Source organism: Pantherophis guttatus, chromosome 2 (genome assembly GCF_059756535.1).
Source record: "Pantherophis guttatus breed Tessera chromosome 2, ASM5975653v1, whole genome shotgun sequence".
NCBI classification, from domain to species: Eukaryota; Metazoa; Chordata; class Lepidosauria; order Squamata; family Colubridae; genus Pantherophis; species Pantherophis guttatus.
The window spans coordinates 247,628,968-247,647,605 of record NC_142064.1 but is presented as its reverse complement, the minus strand read 5'-3'; the positions used below and the strand labels follow the sequence as shown (position 1 = coordinate 247,647,605).

The window sequence follows — 18,638 nt, the reverse complement described above, 5'->3', positions numbered from 1 at the left end:
GTTCATTCTCTGGATTCCCTATTTAACACAGTATGCTTGAACAAGCTGAAGCAAACTCATAAAGAGAGAAACAAAGGCAGATACAATGATTTTAGGCTGTAGCGAAATTTTGTTTCAGAGCCTGAACCTTACAATCTTTCTACAGAATAAATTTTCTATCAATCTAGATTTGAATTCTCCAGGTCATTTACTTAAGGAGACAATCCATGTATTTGATTATTCCAGCTGTGAGCATTCTTGCAAATTCCCATGCTAGGTGATATCAACTTTGGGAGTTGCATATTTTCTGTTTCTGTGTTAATTACCCTTGCATGCCACAAGGAATGCCATGGATGTTGCAGTTTAGAAGTCAAACAAATAATCAGATGTCTGTTGGGAAGAAGGGCATGAAATGCCATTTTCTATTCATTTGCCAGCCAGGGGATTTAAAATACGAATCTGCCCATCCAGGCAGGCAGGCCGGCCACTGGCTTAGATAGAGAGAATAGTGGCCTCAATATGGACTACTAGAGAGGACAAAGTACAGTTCCTTTGGGTCAATAATTCACTCTCCACTTGTAATGCTATGGGGAAATGATCTTGAGAAATGGGGAAGAGCTATAGCCAGTCAGATAAGAGACAGCTTAGCCTGCAGTAGGAATGTGATTGTGGCAAGTGGCGCAGACTGTTTCTAGCTTCTTAGGCTGTTAAGGCAACAGGGGAGGAGAAATCCACTTCCAGATTTGTGGGATTCTGTTAATGTAGCCTTACAATAAAGTAGACTCTGGTCATATTTTCTGTCTAGACCCCACACAAGGCTGACACAACTCCATCTAATTAATATGGTGGTAGGGAAAACAAGAGGAAAATTAAGCCAACCCTACAACCGTAACTCAAATCCTCTCCTTGTTTTTCCGTTCCTGAGATCTTTTATCTGATCCTAAAAGAGAAGGAACTTTGAAGTTGGACAATATCCTAGATCTTTACAAAGCTGCTAGACTAGTTAGTTCCCACACTCTGGGTGAGGACTCAGAAACTGTCCATGTGTAGTCAGTGCCTCGAATGAATGGGCAGCCACTAAAAGGAGCATTCAAAAAGCAGGGTGCTGCTGGACAGATTGTTCCTCTGGTGGCTTGTTTAAAAGAAGGATTTATATCTACCCATTGTGGAGACATGAACTATCCCCCTTTGAGCCACAAAACAATCTTTTGTCCATAGGAGCATCTATTCTTGTGCAACCAGTGAGAAATAGACATTACATCTTTAGTTGGCCCAGATGTTAGTCTGAGGTTTCCTAGAGTACAGAATATAGGAGTCAGGGATGGGAGTATGACTCCATGGCGATGCATGAAACAAACAGCTTTGCATGACCAGTCCAATGTTAGGTTGATGGAAATCCCTTTCATGATATTTATTTTCAAAAGGAAAAAAAACTGAATTGTAACTGTAGGCATGCCTATGTGCAAGTTAATTTCCCCCCTCCCTATTCCTGCTTTGTGTTTTGATAATGATGTTAGATTTGCTTGACACATCTGTTAGTTGTCATGCTGGCAAAAGTTTTTTCTGATAGAATCAGAAATATCTGCTTTATCTAAGGAGCTGACATTTGGGAGCTGACATCTGGGACGTTATGGACTAACGTCCATAAGAGCCTTGGTAGCGCAGCAGACTAAAGCACTGTTAAGTAACACCAGCTGCCTGCAATTACTGCAAGTTCAAATCTCACCAGGCTCAAGGTTGACTCAGCCTTCCATCCTTTCGAGGTAGGTAAAATGAGGACCCAGTTTGTGGGGGCAATAAGCTGACTTTGTATAAAAAAGAACACCGCTTGGGGGGAGGGTCTGAAAGCCCTACTAAGCAGGTATATACAAAAGTATGAAGGCTATTGCTTAACGCACTGTAAGCCGCCCTGAGTCTCCAGAAAAGGGCGACATATAAATCGAACCAATAAATAAATAAATAAACTCCTAAAATATCTTCTAAAATACCCCAGAAAATGGAAAGTGAATGGCAATGATCAGCTGTGAGAATCAAAAACAAAACTTTTGAATCTTTTTTCTTTTCTTATCAGAGCCTGTTTCATTGCATTGCATTGCATTGCATTGCATTGCATTGCATTCATTCATCGTATTTCGATCCTGCTCATCTCGCCTAAGTAACTCTGTTGCTTACCTGCTACTCGCATGTTTTTATTCCAGTGAAGTGAAAGATATACGGAAGCTTATCAGAAAGGACACCAGCTAACCTGTTGAAGCAAAAAGACCAAAGAACTTACTTGGAAGAATATTAACTGCTGTAGAATTAAGCAATATGTAGTAAGATGTGGAGAGAGTTGTTTTGATGTGTGAATAATTCAAACATGTCCATAATTCCTCACCATGAATGACATGGACATTTACTGCTGGTTGATAAACGACAGAAAATATTTTTATTTAATACACCGATTCCTCAACCTTCTTCAATCTACAGTATGTATTACTTTCTATGGAGCTGCAATGAAGATTGGTTTAAGGACCGTTGCGTTGGTGAATTTCATGCCTGATCAAGGATTTCATGCTAACCACTCTATGACACACATTGATTTGAATATTACTAAACTTGTGATGACTGGAATCCTGGGAGGTGACAGTTAAAAAAATTCAAGATGGCAGCAACAACCATGTAAATGAAGCACTGCTCCCATTTAAAGTATATTGCCTATGCAATGCCTATAAGAAGGGCTTTGATTGTAAATGTGCAGCCTGATAGACACACTGTGGATGTCCTGGTTTTCACCGGGCCATCTCAGACAGCAAAATATTTTATGTTGATCTTATACAGATTAAAAGAAAAAACCCACTATGCTGCTTAAGAGCAAGCAGGCATTGTTTATTGCAGTGGTGAAATCTTCCGTGGATCACCAACGGTTCGCTGTCCGCATATGTGCGACGTGCGCCAGATGCACGCTGCGTGCGCACATGCACAGTGCACACCAAACGTGTGCTTTGGATGTAAAAAAAGAGACTTCACTAGGTAAGTTGAACAGCAAGGGGGGGTACAGCTGTGCCACACGATTTAGCAAATATAAACCGCGTGGCACAGCTGATCATCGGAAATACCGGTTCCGACAAACCGGTAGCTTTTTTTAACCTTCTTCAATCTACAGTCTCGAATTGGCCTTTTTAATCACACTAGATGCTGTTTTAGGATCTCTTTCCAGAGCACGATACCATAGTCTTTTGAGACTGAAGGATGCCAATGCCAATCTACAGTATGTATTACTTTCTATGGAGCTGTAATGAAGATTGGACTGGCAGCTTTTTTTTTTACTACCGGTTCACCTGAATTGGTAGTTTTTATCACTACTGGTTCGCCCGATCTGGAGTGAACTGGAAGCATTTCACCCCTGGTTTATTGTTTCTAGTTCTTCATACGTTTTATTGTACTCTCCTGGCAGTTTCCTGATTCTTTTAATCCCCTAGCAAAACACCTCTGCTTTAATTGCCATTAAAACGAATGAATAAACAAAATGTAGAAAGGGGATATTGAAGGTTTTTTCTTTTCCAATTCTCTTTTTCTTTTCCTCAACTTTTTCTTCACTATGGATCCCCTTTAAATATCCTTTGTGACCACGATCACCATGGATCATGGCTATGGATCCCCAAGACTTAGCTCAAGATTTAAATCATAACATCTCTTCAAGCCTTTGAGGACCCTTCCCAGGATGACATCATGCCCCCTCCCCCAGGGATTTGCGGACCACAAGTTGAGAAACATTGTCTTATGCCATTTTTACGCCTCTTTCTCTTTAACATTTGCTGGAGAATACAACAAGGAAGGGCGATTGCTTTCATACCTTACTTCTGGGATTCACACATTAGCATCTGACTAACCTATGGAATTCAGATGCTGGATTAGATCAGTCTTTGCTTGAATTAACTGTGATCTCTTTGGACTGTAAGACCCCAGAAACCAAGATTTGCATGAAAAGACATATTAGACTTTTAGTTTGATGGCAGTCATGTTAACACTGGAAACATGGTCTGGAAGATAGAGCTGTATTCTAGAGGATGTGATCAGCGATATATTGATGGCCCTTAATGACTCCTGGACAGGAGAATCTGGAAGTGGAAATCACTATGTTAGGAGATATATTAACTTGAGTCTTTACACAGTGATTTCAGCTCTCAGAATCTCCTATCCAAGGAGATATTAAGATGGGGCCATCAATATCTCACTGATCACATCACAGATTTCTGCAACATCACCAACCAACATGAATGGTTTATCAAATTTCAGGACTTGAAAGCGGGGTGAAATTCAGCAGGTTCTGACAGGTTCTGGAGAACCGGTAGCGGAAATTTTGAGTAGTTCAGAGAACCGGCAAATACCACCTCTGGCTTGCCCCAGATTGGGGTGGGAATGGAGATTTTGCAATATCCTTCCCCCAGGAGTGGGGAGGGAATGGAGATTTTGCAGTATCCTTACCCTGGTGTGCGGTGGGAGTGGAGATTTTGCAGTATCCTTCCCCTGCCATCTCCACCAAGCCATGCCCTCAGAACCGGTAGTAAAAAAAATTGAATTCTACCACTGCTTGAAAGGGTTGGGGGGAGGAGGTTGAGGATAGTTTCAAGGACTGCAAAAATGAGACTATAGACTGTCATTTGCTCACCTTTGCATTAAAGATATATGAAGTACATAAAGGTACATGAAATGTTCTAGTTACATCCCGAAATAAAAAATAATAGGCCAGTTCTTGAATGTGTAAACTGATGTATCCACAAAGGTTTTTAGAAAGATAGATGTTTGGTCATAATCCTATTGCTTGAGGAAGAAAATAATTTTGCCTAAAGAATATTAGAATTGTTATGCTCCAAGAGAGAGGGGAAAAAAATGTCATGACTAAATTCTGTGTTCCAGAGAGACACACTTAAGACGTGAAATAGATTTTAAAATTAATTTGTGTTCAGCTCCTTTATTCTTAGAATACCTATCTCCAGGGGTGGGCTTCAAAAATTTTAACAAGGAGTTCTCTGCCTGGTTGGTGGGTGGGTGTGGCCATGGTGGGCGTAGCCTAGTCAGCCTCCTGCACCACGGTGGGGGGGGTGGATTTGTGCCCTCCCCGGGCTCTGGAGGCTTTCCTCGAGCCTCCAGGAGGGTGAAAATGGGCTCCCCAGGCCCTTCCCAAACTTCTGGTAGGCCCGTTTTTCGCTCTCCCCGAGCCTCCGTGCTTGCCCTGCACTTACTTGTATCTAAAATGGGCCACATGGGGATTCCTGGGAGGGGTGGAGTGGGAGGGGCGGGGCCAGCCAGGAGTGGGATTTGGGGGTTCTCCAAACTGCACAGAATTTTAGCTAGAGGTTCTCCCAAACCCCTGTGAACTCCCAACAGCCCACCCCTGCCTATCTCTCTACAGAAGGGAGCTCATCCTGGTTACTTCAGGTTAAGGAAAAGAAATTACAGAATTGCAGACCCCAGATCATTTTTTTAGATGATATCCTTGGAGAAAACCATACTCCCTCTAACTCTGACAGGGCAAACCACCGTCAAGTGCCAGGGAAATCAGGAGATCCAGGCAGTTCGAATGGGTATAAAGATTTATTGAAAAGCTCTCTACAGGAATCTGAACTACTAATAAGTCCAAGCAACTGGTGGTAGATAAAAGACACAGGAATTCAAGGTGGGCTGAACTTAGATCTTTTGTGGGCGCGAAGGGACTGATGGCTGATGACATGTTTGACTCCTCCATCAGGCTTAGCCTGGTCATCTCCTAAACATAAAAAAGAGAGCAAACCCCATTCCTTCTAGCAGTGAAGATGTTAGTAACAAAACGTCTGCAAGAAGACAACCAAGTTGTGATGAGAAATTCAGTGACATTCTGAAAGGTGATATGAGTTGACCAAGGATGGATGTCCTGTTTTACTGCACAAGTAATTTCTCTAGTGGACTGCAGTTTTTCTCAAGAGATTTAACTACATTCCAAGATTGTTCCATGGAGCTTTTTCAGACTGAAGAGGATGGGCAGCTTAAGATAATGGACTGCGATGGAAAAATATGACCAGGAAACACTGTTGCCTAATGCTTTTTACTTTACTATTCAACACAAACCAACGCACAGGCTTCTTTAAGCCAACAAGAGTTTAGCTCTTTCTATTTTCCCTTTCTTCCCCTTCTGCTTCCTCTTTCTATTCCCCAGAGAATTGATTGTAACTGTTTTTCAATACAAGGGTTGTAAGGTGGTTTACAGGAGATCCGGCTTCACTTTGATGCCTTCAGATTAAAAGTTTAAAGAGAAAATAATTGAGTTAAGCACGTAATCACAGTACAAAGGTATCACAAAGGTAAACACAGCTGTGTAATCCACAAGTGGAAATCTATTTCTTGTCTAAACAAGGATGCTGAACAAATCAAGGAACAAGCTATAAGGAACAAATCAAGGAACAAACTATAAGGAACAAATCAAGATTACAGTGTTTATCCAAATCATTGCCCTCCAGAAGTATAATAATATGCTTTGAGATGGTGACTATTGCAATGAAGATTGGGAGAAAGCTGCTTGGTACAGTCGATATTTCAATAAATGCATTTAATTTTGCATTTCAAAAATCATATGCAACTCACAGCTCTGTGAATTTTGCAATGCCATTTATTAACCCTCCCATCCGGGGAACGTTTATTAGGAAAATACCTGCTCAGAAATACACATTATGATTAAAATAATTAATAAAAATGCACTGTAGCACAGAAAATGACTTACATCATCCAGGTCACTTTCTTATTATTTGTATATCCCTTTTAGTTATTAAGACAATGTACTTTTGTATGCACAGTGCGATTTTTTTTGATGTTTCTTGTATCCTGCCATTTTTAAATCCACTTTCAAATCAGTCTCAATAAATGAAATAAATAAAACAAATTCCTCTTCCATAACATATTTTAAACAGAATCTATCTACAGTATATAGGCAGACACTTTTTATTATTATTTATTATTTATTATTCAAATTTCTATACCGCCCTTCTCCTTTCGGACTCAGGGCGGTGAACAGCCAAGATAAAAACATCTATACATAACATCACAGTTAAAAATAAAGTTAAAATAATTTATAAATTTGGCCCATAATTTAAAACTTGTCAATTAAAATCAATATTAAAATTTTAAAACTAACCCTAAAATCAAGACAGATCGGCTAACTGAAAAAAATAAGTTTTTAGGGCCCGACGAAAAATCCGGAGGTCGGAGATCACTCGTATCTCTGGGGGTAGATTGTTCCATAGGGTACAGACTTTAAATTAAAGTCTGAGTCCATTGTTCAAAATATCCATCAGTGTGTCCAATATTAAAATATTTTGCTTTATTCTGTATTTGTAAGTTGAATTTAAGTATTCTTCTTTAATTGTAAGAAGAACAATTAAAGAATTTCATTTCTTCTAGTTTTCACTAGTATCCAACTCTCAAAGACTCATCCTATCTTTTTTTTTTTAAAAGGAGTATTCAAAACAAAAGCATTTTTCCCATGAGAAGGTGTCTTATAGTTAATTCCAAAATCTTATTTCAAATTTGTTTAGATCCCTTGTCCTTTTGTAACATCCTAAAATCAAAGCAGTAATCATTCTTTTGCTGTTTATTTCTCCCCATCCATTTTTTAAAGTCCTGAAACTTGTATTTAAAACTTCTTTCACTAAGGATTGACAGAAACTCAACTGATGCTATCAAACTTGTCAATCAACGATAGCTGAAAGGCAGCTATCAAGTAATATTTTTAAGTGATTAGAAAAAGAACTATGCAAACTTAGCATCTTTTTAAAGGCAGTTTGAGCAAGATGCCTATCCCCTTATTGTTCTGACCTAGGCTTCCCAAGATCATGAAGCAGATTCCTCGTCCCGATAAAACCTCTTTTATTTAGGTTAAAGGGAATTCCTCTCCAGCAAAGTCCCAGCAAACAGTCTTTCATGAGATTTCACAATTACAGACCTTTATCAGGCTTGGAGAGTTGCCAGGCTGATATCTTCCAAACGTCACGCTGTAGCAGCAATTACTTGGCAAGAAGTCAGGAACAGATCTTCACCCTAATGCAGTGTTTCCCAAACTTGACCCTTTGAAGATGTATGGACTTCAACTCCCAGAATTCCTCAACCAGGCATACTGGTTGGGGAATTCTCGGAATTGAAGTCCATGCATCTTAAAATAGCCAAGTTTGGGAAACACTGCCCTAATGAATTGAACTAATTGTCTCCTGCAAACTCCCCTCCCCTTCGCTCCTCTTTATTCCCTATGGGAGGGGCCATTCACCGTCCACCTGTACTTTTACTCCCGAGTTGACCCTTGTTCCTTAGCTGTTCCCTTCTCCTGGCAGGTCTGCGCATGTGCACATCGGGAACAGGCTCCAGCTGTTCTTCTGCCCCACTGATATTTGACTCCAAAGGCAGCTGATAACGGCCCTGGCCCCATCTCTGCCTCCAATGCAGAGCACTCATCAGAGTCTGCCCCAGACTCCAGGACTGGCCCATGTTCCTCCCCAACCTCCTCACTGTCTGAGTCTGCCACCAACTCCGCTGACGCTGGTGGGCCACAACCAGTGATGGGATTCAGCCAGCACCACTTCGGGAGAACCGGTTGTTAACTTTCTGAGCAGTTTGGCAAACTGGTTGTTGGAAGATATCATTAGGGCAGAGAACCGGTTGTTAAATTACTTGAATCCCACCACTAGCCACAACACTTATCGCCTTGAGCAATAAACCCACTAGAGACCACTGTTCTGTGGTCTCTTCATGAGGAGCAAGTGTCCGGAGCACTTATAGGTGATCTCAAGTCCTCTCCTTGTCACAAGAGGAATGACAAAGAGTCAGTCTATTTGCTGGCTCTTCATTCCACTCCAGTTGTCAGCTGTGATTCTGGAGGAGATGTCTTCGGTCTCCCATTTCTTCCCCGGAAGTCAGAACTGAAAGTTGAATTAGATTGATCTGCTCTAGTAGAAATAAACCTATGGTCAAAACAGGACAATGTAAGCCCATGGCTGTAGGCCCAAGCAATGGGTCCAATTTTTGCATCCCTTCTTCCACAGTGCAAGGTGGTGATGTAGTAGTTAGAATGCAGTATTTCAGGCTAACTCTGCTCACTGCCAGCAGTTCGATCCTGTCTGGCTCAAGATTGACTCAGCCTTCCATCCTTCCAAGGTTGGTAAAATGAGGATCCAGATTGTTGCGGATAATATGCTGACCCTTTAAACCACTTAGAGGGAGCTACAAAAGCACTATGAAGAGGTATATACTGGTAAATCTAAGTGCTATTGCTGAGTGCTTATCAAAACAGTTTACCATTGCTGGATGCCCCATTCTTAGTGCCCCTGTCAACTGAAGTAAGGCTGCTGATTGCGAGAGAGTAGTGATGGTCCATTTTTAGAATAATGTCTTCAGAGAAGCATGATTTTAAGTTTAATTTGGGGGAGCCATTTGGAAAACAATTTCTCTTCTCTCAGGCATCTATAGCTTTATAGGGAATTAAAGTTCCCATTCTGCATTGTGACAATGGATTCCATGTTTTCCACCCTTTAGAAAAATTATTATTTTATTATAATATTTTATTGTTATTTTACTTTTTATTCTTTTTATTTCTTTTATAAGGTGTTTTTATGTCCTTGTAAGCCGCCTTGAGTTGCCACGTGCGGATAGGGGGCAATATAAATTTTCTACATAAATAAGTAAATAAATTTATTAATTGCACTGCATTCCTTTGTACTTTGATGCTTTTCTTTTTAGAAAATTTTTAGAAATTCTTAATGCTTTAAGTCACTTTACAATCTGCCCAGGGAACTTTGATCATTAGATAATTAGAAATACAAGAAAGGATAATGAATAGTAATCACTGTGCTGTTCAAGGCTAAGCCCTCTGAATTTTACATTAATCCAAATATAATGCCCAAATGCAGACATTCATCCAAACAGACATCGCTAACGACAAGATGGGAAAACGTGACCGCCCTTCACCACAACGCCAAAATGCAAACCACGCTAAAAATTTGATAAATCAGGACATTTTACTGCTAAATGTGAGGAAAACCTGGTGAACTAAGTGTGGGGATAAGTAAAAACAACCATTCTAGGACATGAATGTTTCAGAGAATTCAGGAATATTCCAATTCTCCTCTGGACCTTCAGATGTAGCCATTTCAAGGGTATGTAGGAAGTTAGCACCCACCCCTTTCCTAGAAGAATGGAATATTTTAGGCAATATTAAAAAGGCAGAATATTATGTTTCCCTAGATGAGAAATGGAGAAGCATGTTTTAAAGACGAAGCAACTCCCACCTTCCTGTCCCCCCACCCTTTGTCAATGGGCCAGAGGCAGAAACTCAATTCCCTTCCATCTTTGTTAATGGACCATCATCTGCAACACAATAGGACCCATCTAGCAACAGAAACTAACACAATGGGACCCATCTAGCAACAGAAACTCACCACATGGCACCTGGGAAGATTACATCAGCCAGCAAAGCAAGCTAAGACCCCCACCCCCTGGGAGTCTGACAACCAATCAGGATACTCTTCCTGTGCCCCAGGAAGTTCAAAACCCAGAGAGGGCATTAAAAACCCAGGGACTCGCAGCATCTGGACCCCTTTTCTGTTCAGGAACTCAAGCCATGTGATCCTGTCCACCATTAAACCATCTTTCCAAGCAGTCTCCATGTTTCCAGTGTCTTTTTCTCCACTTGGAGCTGAACCCAGAAGGATATTTCTTCCAACAGGTAGAATAGAATAACAGAGTTGGAAGGGACCTTGGAGGTCTTCTGGTTCAACCCCCTGCTTAGGCAGGAAACCCTACACCACTTCAGACAAATGGTTAAGAAGACAATCTCTTCTTAATAACTTCCAGTGTTGGAGCATTCACAACTCCCGGAGGCAAGTTGTTCCACTGATTAATTGTTCTAATTGTCAGGAAATTTCTCCTTAGTTCCAAGTTGCTTCTCTCCTTGATTAGTTTCCACCCATTGATTCTTGTCCTGCCCTCAGGTGCTTTGGAGAATAGCTTGACTCCCTCTTCTTTGTGGCAGCCCCTGAGATATTGGAACACTGCTATCAATGTCTCCCCTAATCCTTCTTTTCATAGTAATCAAAAAGTTTTACAAAAGGCAATTTCCTGTAGCCTGTGACTGCTGGTTTCAGGGTCAGAATATTCGTGCCCAGAATATTATAACTGGTTTCCATTTCAAAGGACAGGCTTTTAAAAAGCTGCTGGACCATGGCAGGAATGATAGGACCTTAAAGACCCTCACATTCCAGTATGATAACTGATATACATCCTAGTCAAATAAATGTTAATTCTTGAGCGATGATGAAATACAGATGTTTTAATGCCAACATGACAGGAAATCTTGGCACTGCACGAAATAATTAAGGCAGATGTGATGACCACTACAGGTGGTTCTCCACTTACGACCACAATTGAGCCCCAAATTTATGTTTCTAAGTGAGAAATTTGTTAAGTGAGTTTTGCCCCATTTTACGACCTTTCTTGCCACAATTGTAAAGTGAACCATTGCAGTGGTTAAATTAGTAACATGATTGTTAAGTGAATCCGGTTTCCCCCGCTGACTTTGCTTGTCAGAAGGTCGCAAAAGGGGATCACGTAATCCCGGGACACTGCAACTGTCATAAAGGTGAGTCAGTTGTCAAGCAGCTGACTGTAAACCGTGTGACCATAGGGATGCTGCAACGGTCATGGGAGTGAAAAACGGTTATAAGTCACTTTTTTCAGTGCTGTTGTAACTTTGAACGGTCACTAATGAACTGTTGTAAATAGAGGACTACCTGTTTATCTAAAATTCCCAACCATTGTAACCAAGGCAAATACTGGGATTTATAACTGAAATACCTTGGCAGGGTGCCATACTGGAATGGTTATTCTACCATGACTAATTGTCTAAAGTTATAGTGAAAATTACGATATCTATAACTGGATTTCAGGTAAAGGTAAGGTTTCCCTTGCACATATGTGCTAGTTGTTCCTGACTCTAGGGGGCGGTGCTCATCTTCGTTTCAAAGCCGAAGAGCCAGCACTGTCCGAAGACATCTCCGTGGTCATGTGGCTGGCATGACTAAACGCCAAAGGTGCACAGAACGCTGTTACCTTCCCACCAAAGGTCCCTATTTTTCTACTTGCATTTTTTTACGTGCTTTCGAACTGCTAGGTTGGCAGAAGCTGGGACAAGTAACGGGAGCTCACCCCGTTACATGGCACTAGGGATTTGAACCGCTGAACTGCCGACCTTTCGATTGACAAGCTCAGCGTCTTAGCCACTGAGCCACCTAAACCTTGAAATCTATGCCATTCCAATATTTGGGCAAATCTGACAACATAATTATTTGTTCACTGCAGCTTGCAGATCAAAATGGAATTCCCGAATTCACTGCCAGCACAAAGCTAACTTGTCATTTTGTCATATTCCTTTGCATTCAAGTCGCTGGATAATTTTAGTTGAAAACCCTTTTAAAGGGGTGAAGCTAGGCTGCTTCTAGCAGAATAAAGCCAAAATTGTAAACCGGATGAAGGCAATACTGAATAACTTTTTTTGGACTTCCAAAGTTGCCTATGCCTGGCAGTCCTCGACTTACAACAATTCATTTAGTGACCATAGTTATGATGCTGAAAAAAGCAACTTATGACGATAAAAGAAGATAATTATAATACACTGATAAAACAAATACAAAAAGATTTGGAAAATTGGAACAAATTACAAATATCACTAACTGGCAGAATTTCAACAATTAAAATGAACATATTACCCAAACTGTTATACCTTTTTCAAATGATACCGGTAAGATTAGAAAAGAATTTTTTCAAAAAATAAACAAAATAATATCTCAATTTATATAGGCAGGTTAAAAAATCTCGCATTAAATTTAAGCTGTTACAAAATAGTAGGAACCACGGGGGTTTCGGTCTCCCAGACTGGGAGCTCTACTACCAGGCAGCAGTGCTGACATGGTTAAGAGATTGGATTCAACTTAAAAACAAAAGAATATTAGCATTAGAAGGGCACGATCTCCAACTAGGTTGGCACGGGTTTGATTGGGAAGGTAAAAATAAAACACATTCATATTTTCAGAGGCATATAATAAGGAATTCTCTATACAATGTCTGGGTAAAGATTAAAAAACACCACTATATGAAAATCCCAAATTGGCTATCAACAATGGAGGCAATGACACACCCAAATACAATAGACCTCAGTAAAATGGTAAGATACTCAGAAATTTTAGACGAGAAAGGAGAATTAAAATCATTGCAAACATTGAAAATATAAGGAATAAATATAGAATGATGGCCCTACCTACAAATTAAAACAAGACTAAAAAAAGATCAAGAACAATTTGGCATACATGAAAAACAATTGGAGTTGGATAAAATTTTATTGGGAACAGAAGGAAAAATCATTACAAAATTATATAAACTTTTACTAAGACATAAAATGGAGGAGGAAGTTGTAAAAGAAACGATGATTAGTTGGGGAAGGAATTTCGGCCACAGCATAGAATTAGAACAGTGGGACAAACTATGGGAAAGGAACTACAAACTGACAACAGCAGTTACCTACAAAGAAAACCTCTATAAAATGTTTTATAGGTGGCATTTGCCACCAGCGAGATTGGCCAAGATGTATCCCAACTTATCACCTAATTGTTGGATATGTAACTATAAATCCGGAACATTCTACCACATATGGTGGACGTGCCCCATCACAAGGAAGTATTGGTGTCAAATTCAAAAATGGTTGGAAGAAATTACAAAGCAAAAAATAGATATGAAACCTGAATTGTTTTTATTAGGAATACTGGACCTGAAAATGAATAAAAACCTTCAATACATTATATTGCACATACTTACTGCAGCAAGAATCACATTCGCAAAAAATTGGAAACAAAAAAATATACCGGCAGACGAAACTGTAATAAGGAAAATTCTAGAATGCACAGAGATGGATAAAATGACTATGGAGTTGAAAGAGAGAGAGGATTCGGACTATTATGAAATATGGAATAAAATGTACAGTTGGCTCGAAAATAGAAATCAGAACAAGAAATGTTTAACTTAATGTTGATGAAACTTAAAGTAATTGAACAACATTAAGTAAAGAGAGGTAAATATAAATGAATATAAATGTGTAGATAAGAACAAATGAATATTATAATGTATATATATATATATATATATATATATATATATATATATATATATGTTGGAGTAATGCGATTATTCTACTTCTGAGTAGTAAATAGAAATGATAGAATAGAGAACTACAAAAGCAAAGTACGTAAGTTGATACGAAATGCTATAAAATTACCATTAATGTTCAATACTTTACGTTTTGACATGTTTTGTTTTTACATATGTGTGATTGTTTTTTGTGTTGTTTTTAAAGACAAACTGTTTAATAAAAAATATTTTATATATAAAAAAAGAAAAAAGCAATTTATGACAATTTTTCACACTTATGACCGTTGCAGCATCCCCTTGGTCACGTGATTAAAAAATTGGATGCTTGGCAACTGGTTCATATTTATGATGGTTGCAATGTCCCTGGGTGATATAATCCCCTTTTGCGACCTTCTGACAAGCAGAGTCAATGGGGAAACCCAATTCGCTTAACAGCTGTGGCAAGAAAGGTCCTAAAATGGGGGGCAAAATTCACTTAACACATGTCTCACTTAGCAACAGAAATTATGGGCTGAATTGTGGTCAAGGACAACTTGTATTACTATTCTAAACAGACATGTCTGTGACAGACTTTTCTCTATTGAGAACTTTGTTTTCTCAGGATTAATCCACCCGGGTTACAGGATGAGCAGGAAGGAAACATAGTATACAACAACCTGGAGTCAAATTTGGATGAAGTTACCCCCGTATTCCCCTGTTCTGTGCCTGACATCTCCTTTTTCTTCTCTTTCTGATCTCCATTTCTCTCTAAGGCATGTGGCAAGTGAAGGGTTAGATTTATATGCCACATGTTCGGAAATGATTTATAGCCTGGATACTTGACATTATGCCAAGAATCCTGTGATACCAGCCGGAGGGATGAATATGGAATGAAAGCCCCAGGGAGCAAATCCTGTTCTGTCTAAATTCAACCAAAGAATACAGTTATGAAGAAACAAAGACAGTGAATGATGTGCATCGACTTCACAGGAACCTTAAATCAGTGACTGAGTTAGGAAAATAGAAAGGGGAGAAGGGAGGAAGAGAGCGATTATTATACTTTTAAAAAATGACCTCCTTTTTTGTAAAGCATTGTAGAAAGTTAGTACCCACCCTCGCCTAGAAGAATGAAATGTTTTGAGAAATATTAAAAAGGCAGATTTCCCTGGAATGAGAAATGGAGAAACATGCTAAACCTTTCTTAATAGCCCTCAGCAGATATCAGCACTTAAGAGATAAAGAGATAGCTAGCTCTATTCATAAGCAAATACCCTCACACAAGATCCAACAAAGGTAGGATTAGTCCTCAGCCACAATAGGAATTGCCCAAAGCCCTTTCATTGCATCATCTCAGTTGTACCACCCCTAGCAGTTCAAACTTCAACCAAACTTAGCTCAGACAAACTCCTAGGACCATGATCTATGGCACATGTGCCAGATGTGGCACACAGAGCCATCTCTCCAGGCATGTGAGCCATTGCCTGTTGCTTTTTTGGGTTCTGGCGCACCTGCCAGCTAGTCTTCACGCTCATGGGAGCGCCAGAAACCGGAAGTGCAGCCACCCGGGGAACATGATCTTCTCGTTTATGGTGCATGCGTGTGTACTAGCCAACTAGTCTTCACATCACATGCGTGCCAGAAACTGGAAGACCAGGTGGCGGTGCGCATGCACGCATGCACCTGAAATCGGAAGATCATCTTCCTGGAGTGCACACACTCTCCCGTTTTGGCACTCAATGCTGAAAAGGTTCGCCAACACTGTCCTAGGATTTGTACATGGCCCCATGGGAGTCTGACAACAGCCAATAGAATACATGTTCTTGCACAGGAACAGGAAGTTCAAGTGCAAAGGCCAAGAGAAGGTATAAATACCCCCCACTCTCAACTCCATGTGGTCAGCTGCACCAGAACCCATGCGGTTCTGCTTCACCATTATACCATCTTTCCAATCAGCTTCCATGTTTCCAGTGTCTTTCTCCCGGCTTGAAACTGAACCAGATGGATATTTCTTCCAACACTATAGAGGTGGCTCTGGTTTTTTTTTTCGTGGTGGGACAGACGGGTGCAAAGCATTAATGAATGCTGTCAAGCACACACTTCATTTAAAAACAAATTTGCTTAGTTCTTATCACAAGAGGTATTGGAGCAATGCAAACAGGCACTTTTTTAGCCTTTTCATTAGTATTCTGCGCTACTAAAACGGTGCACCCTCTTCGTTTTGGATTCTTTTTCTTTTCTGCATTTTTTTTTTTTAGAACTATCTTTATATTCTTGACTGGCAGACATAAGCGATTTGCAACAATTGAAGATTCTTAATCAGGACACTTCTACTTGCTCTATAGTGCCAAATCTATTCAGCAGCACCTGAATCTGCATTCTAACAGCAACTTTTTTAAAAAAAGTTTTTCATTTTTAAGACAAACAAACATTTAATACATCAATCATCCGTCCCCTGTGACATCTCGGTGTTAATTTCTTCAGTTCTTTTTATTCTTCTTGTTCCGACAGTTTCTATCTTAATCGTCATCCAAACCACTATAAAAGTTCATTCCTATAACCATATTCTTGCCATCAAATTAAAATTAAAACCTGGCTGGAAGAAATGACACAACTACGTATTGAATTCAAACCAGAGTTGTTGCTATTGGGTACCCTACCTGACAAAATTAAAAAGGATTATATTTATTTGACTATACACGTAATAACAGCTGCAAGAATTATTTATGCTCAAAATTGGAAATCAGAGAAAATACCTTTGGAAGATGAAGTAATAAAAAAGATTTTAGATTGTGCAGAAATGAACCGATTAACTTTGTTGATTAAAGATAGGGAAGAATCAGAATACTTTAGAATATGGAATTATTTCTATTGTTGGTTGGAAAAGAGATATAAATGATTAATTTTATAACTATGTGTAAAAATTTGATGGTAACAGCAACTTGATAGAAAATGACAGGTGAATACATTCATAGCAGATTATCTATCATCTATCTATCTATCTATCTATCTATCTATCTATCTATCTATCTATCTATCTATCTATCTATCTCCTCACCTGCGGCAGTTCAAGCTGTAGGCAGAGTAACACCGATTGGCTGAAAAGCTGATCACTGTAGCATTTCTCAAACCTCCTTCAGTCCACCATTCAGATATGGGAAAGCTTTTATTCTGCAAATAAAATACCATTCACCATAGCAGTTATCCATTGATGCACCTGTATAGGTGTGCCACTGTCTTCTGAATAAAGCTGAAACTCACCAGGACTAATGCACCAGCATCTACCAATATTTATCCAGCATTCTACCTGCTCTTCTGTTCTTCTTCTTCTGCTCAGTAACTTTTAGTTCAGTTGTTCTACCAGGATGGGTGTTTCACAAGCATCTTTTACTTCCTGGAGATTATTGCTGAATGGGGCACGACACTCGGAGAACCAGAATGTAACAAGTAAAAGGCGGAACACTTTTTATGTCTACGCTATAAATTAAATCCTCTGGCAAGCCCAACCTCACTGAACATATGCCACGGCAAACAATTTCCTCAACCCAGGTATTGTGCAGCTCTCTTAGGAAACGTCAAACAAATTACAATATATTAGTCAGAACAAGGAAATATTTCAAGTGCTGATGAGAAAGTCCAATGAATGAGAATATTGGTATGACTAAAAAGAGGCAATTGTCTAATGATTTGTTTGCTTCCTCTCTCTATCAATAAAGGAGAATATTTTTAAATATATTTTTTATTTTATTTTTAGATATACATCAACATCAATACATGAACAGTGTGGCATCTGGGTATCGTTTATTTTGATACAAATAACAATAATGATATTAATAATATTTGTTATATTAGTCAAGCTTTTGTAATCTTGGTGTTGATACACGTTTGTATTAAGATATAATCCTTCATTATTTAATTGTTCAGTGTTTCAGTGTGCCATTCTAATGTCAATCACAATATTAGTTGAGCATATATAGTAATATCATATTCCAACCTCTAATCTTTCCATCTGGTTATTGCTTTTATTTTATTATATAAAAATGTGTATACTAATATTCCCCCTATTTCTTATTTCTAACTCTAGTCCAACTTTTAGTCAGGCCACCATTACTAGTCCTAGTGCTAGTTGCTAGTCCTAGTGTTGATACATGTGTTTTATTGTGATATAATCCTTCATTATTTAGTTGTTCAATGTTTTAATGCCAATCACCATATTTAAAAATAATACAATTTTACAATTGTGTACAATTATACAATTTTTCAACCTATAATCTGTCTGTCTAGTTATTGCTTTTATTCTATTATATAAAAGTGGGTATTCATATTTCTACCTCTGTTCTGACTTTTAGTCAGGCCATTGTTATATTAAAAGGCATTTCCTTTCTATCCATCATCTCTTGCCTGTTTTAATACTTCAATTCTTATTCATTTTTTGGCTTGCCTCCCATACTCCTCCCTTGGATCTTTATCTCTACCTACATCTACATCTT

At 39.2% G+C, this 18,638-nt stretch overlaps 1 protein-coding gene across 3 annotated transcripts in view; it reads right to left on the bottom strand.

Annotated features, from left to right (window-relative positions):
• The window catches only part of FAM3D (FAM3 metabolism regulating signaling molecule D), a 37,700-nt gene extending 19,934 nt beyond the window's left edge, over window positions 1-17,766 (bottom strand). The window contains exons 1-3 of one of the 3 annotated variants that reach the window (XM_087883750.1): window positions 17,410-17,766; window positions 17,207-17,319; window positions 2,152-2,224 (exon numbers count right to left, since the gene is read on the bottom strand). In XM_087883750.1, coding sequence (XP_087739876.1) covers window positions 2,152-2,164 — 13 coding nt within the window. In that variant the 5' untranslated portion in view covers window positions 2,165-2,224; window positions 17,207-17,319; window positions 17,410-17,766. The remainder of the gene's footprint in view (window positions 1-2,151; window positions 2,225-17,206; window positions 17,320-17,409) is intronic. The other 2 variants (XM_034408785.3, XM_034408786.3) reach the window with 2 other exon arrangements.
• Window positions 17,767-18,638: the final 872 nt, after the last annotated feature.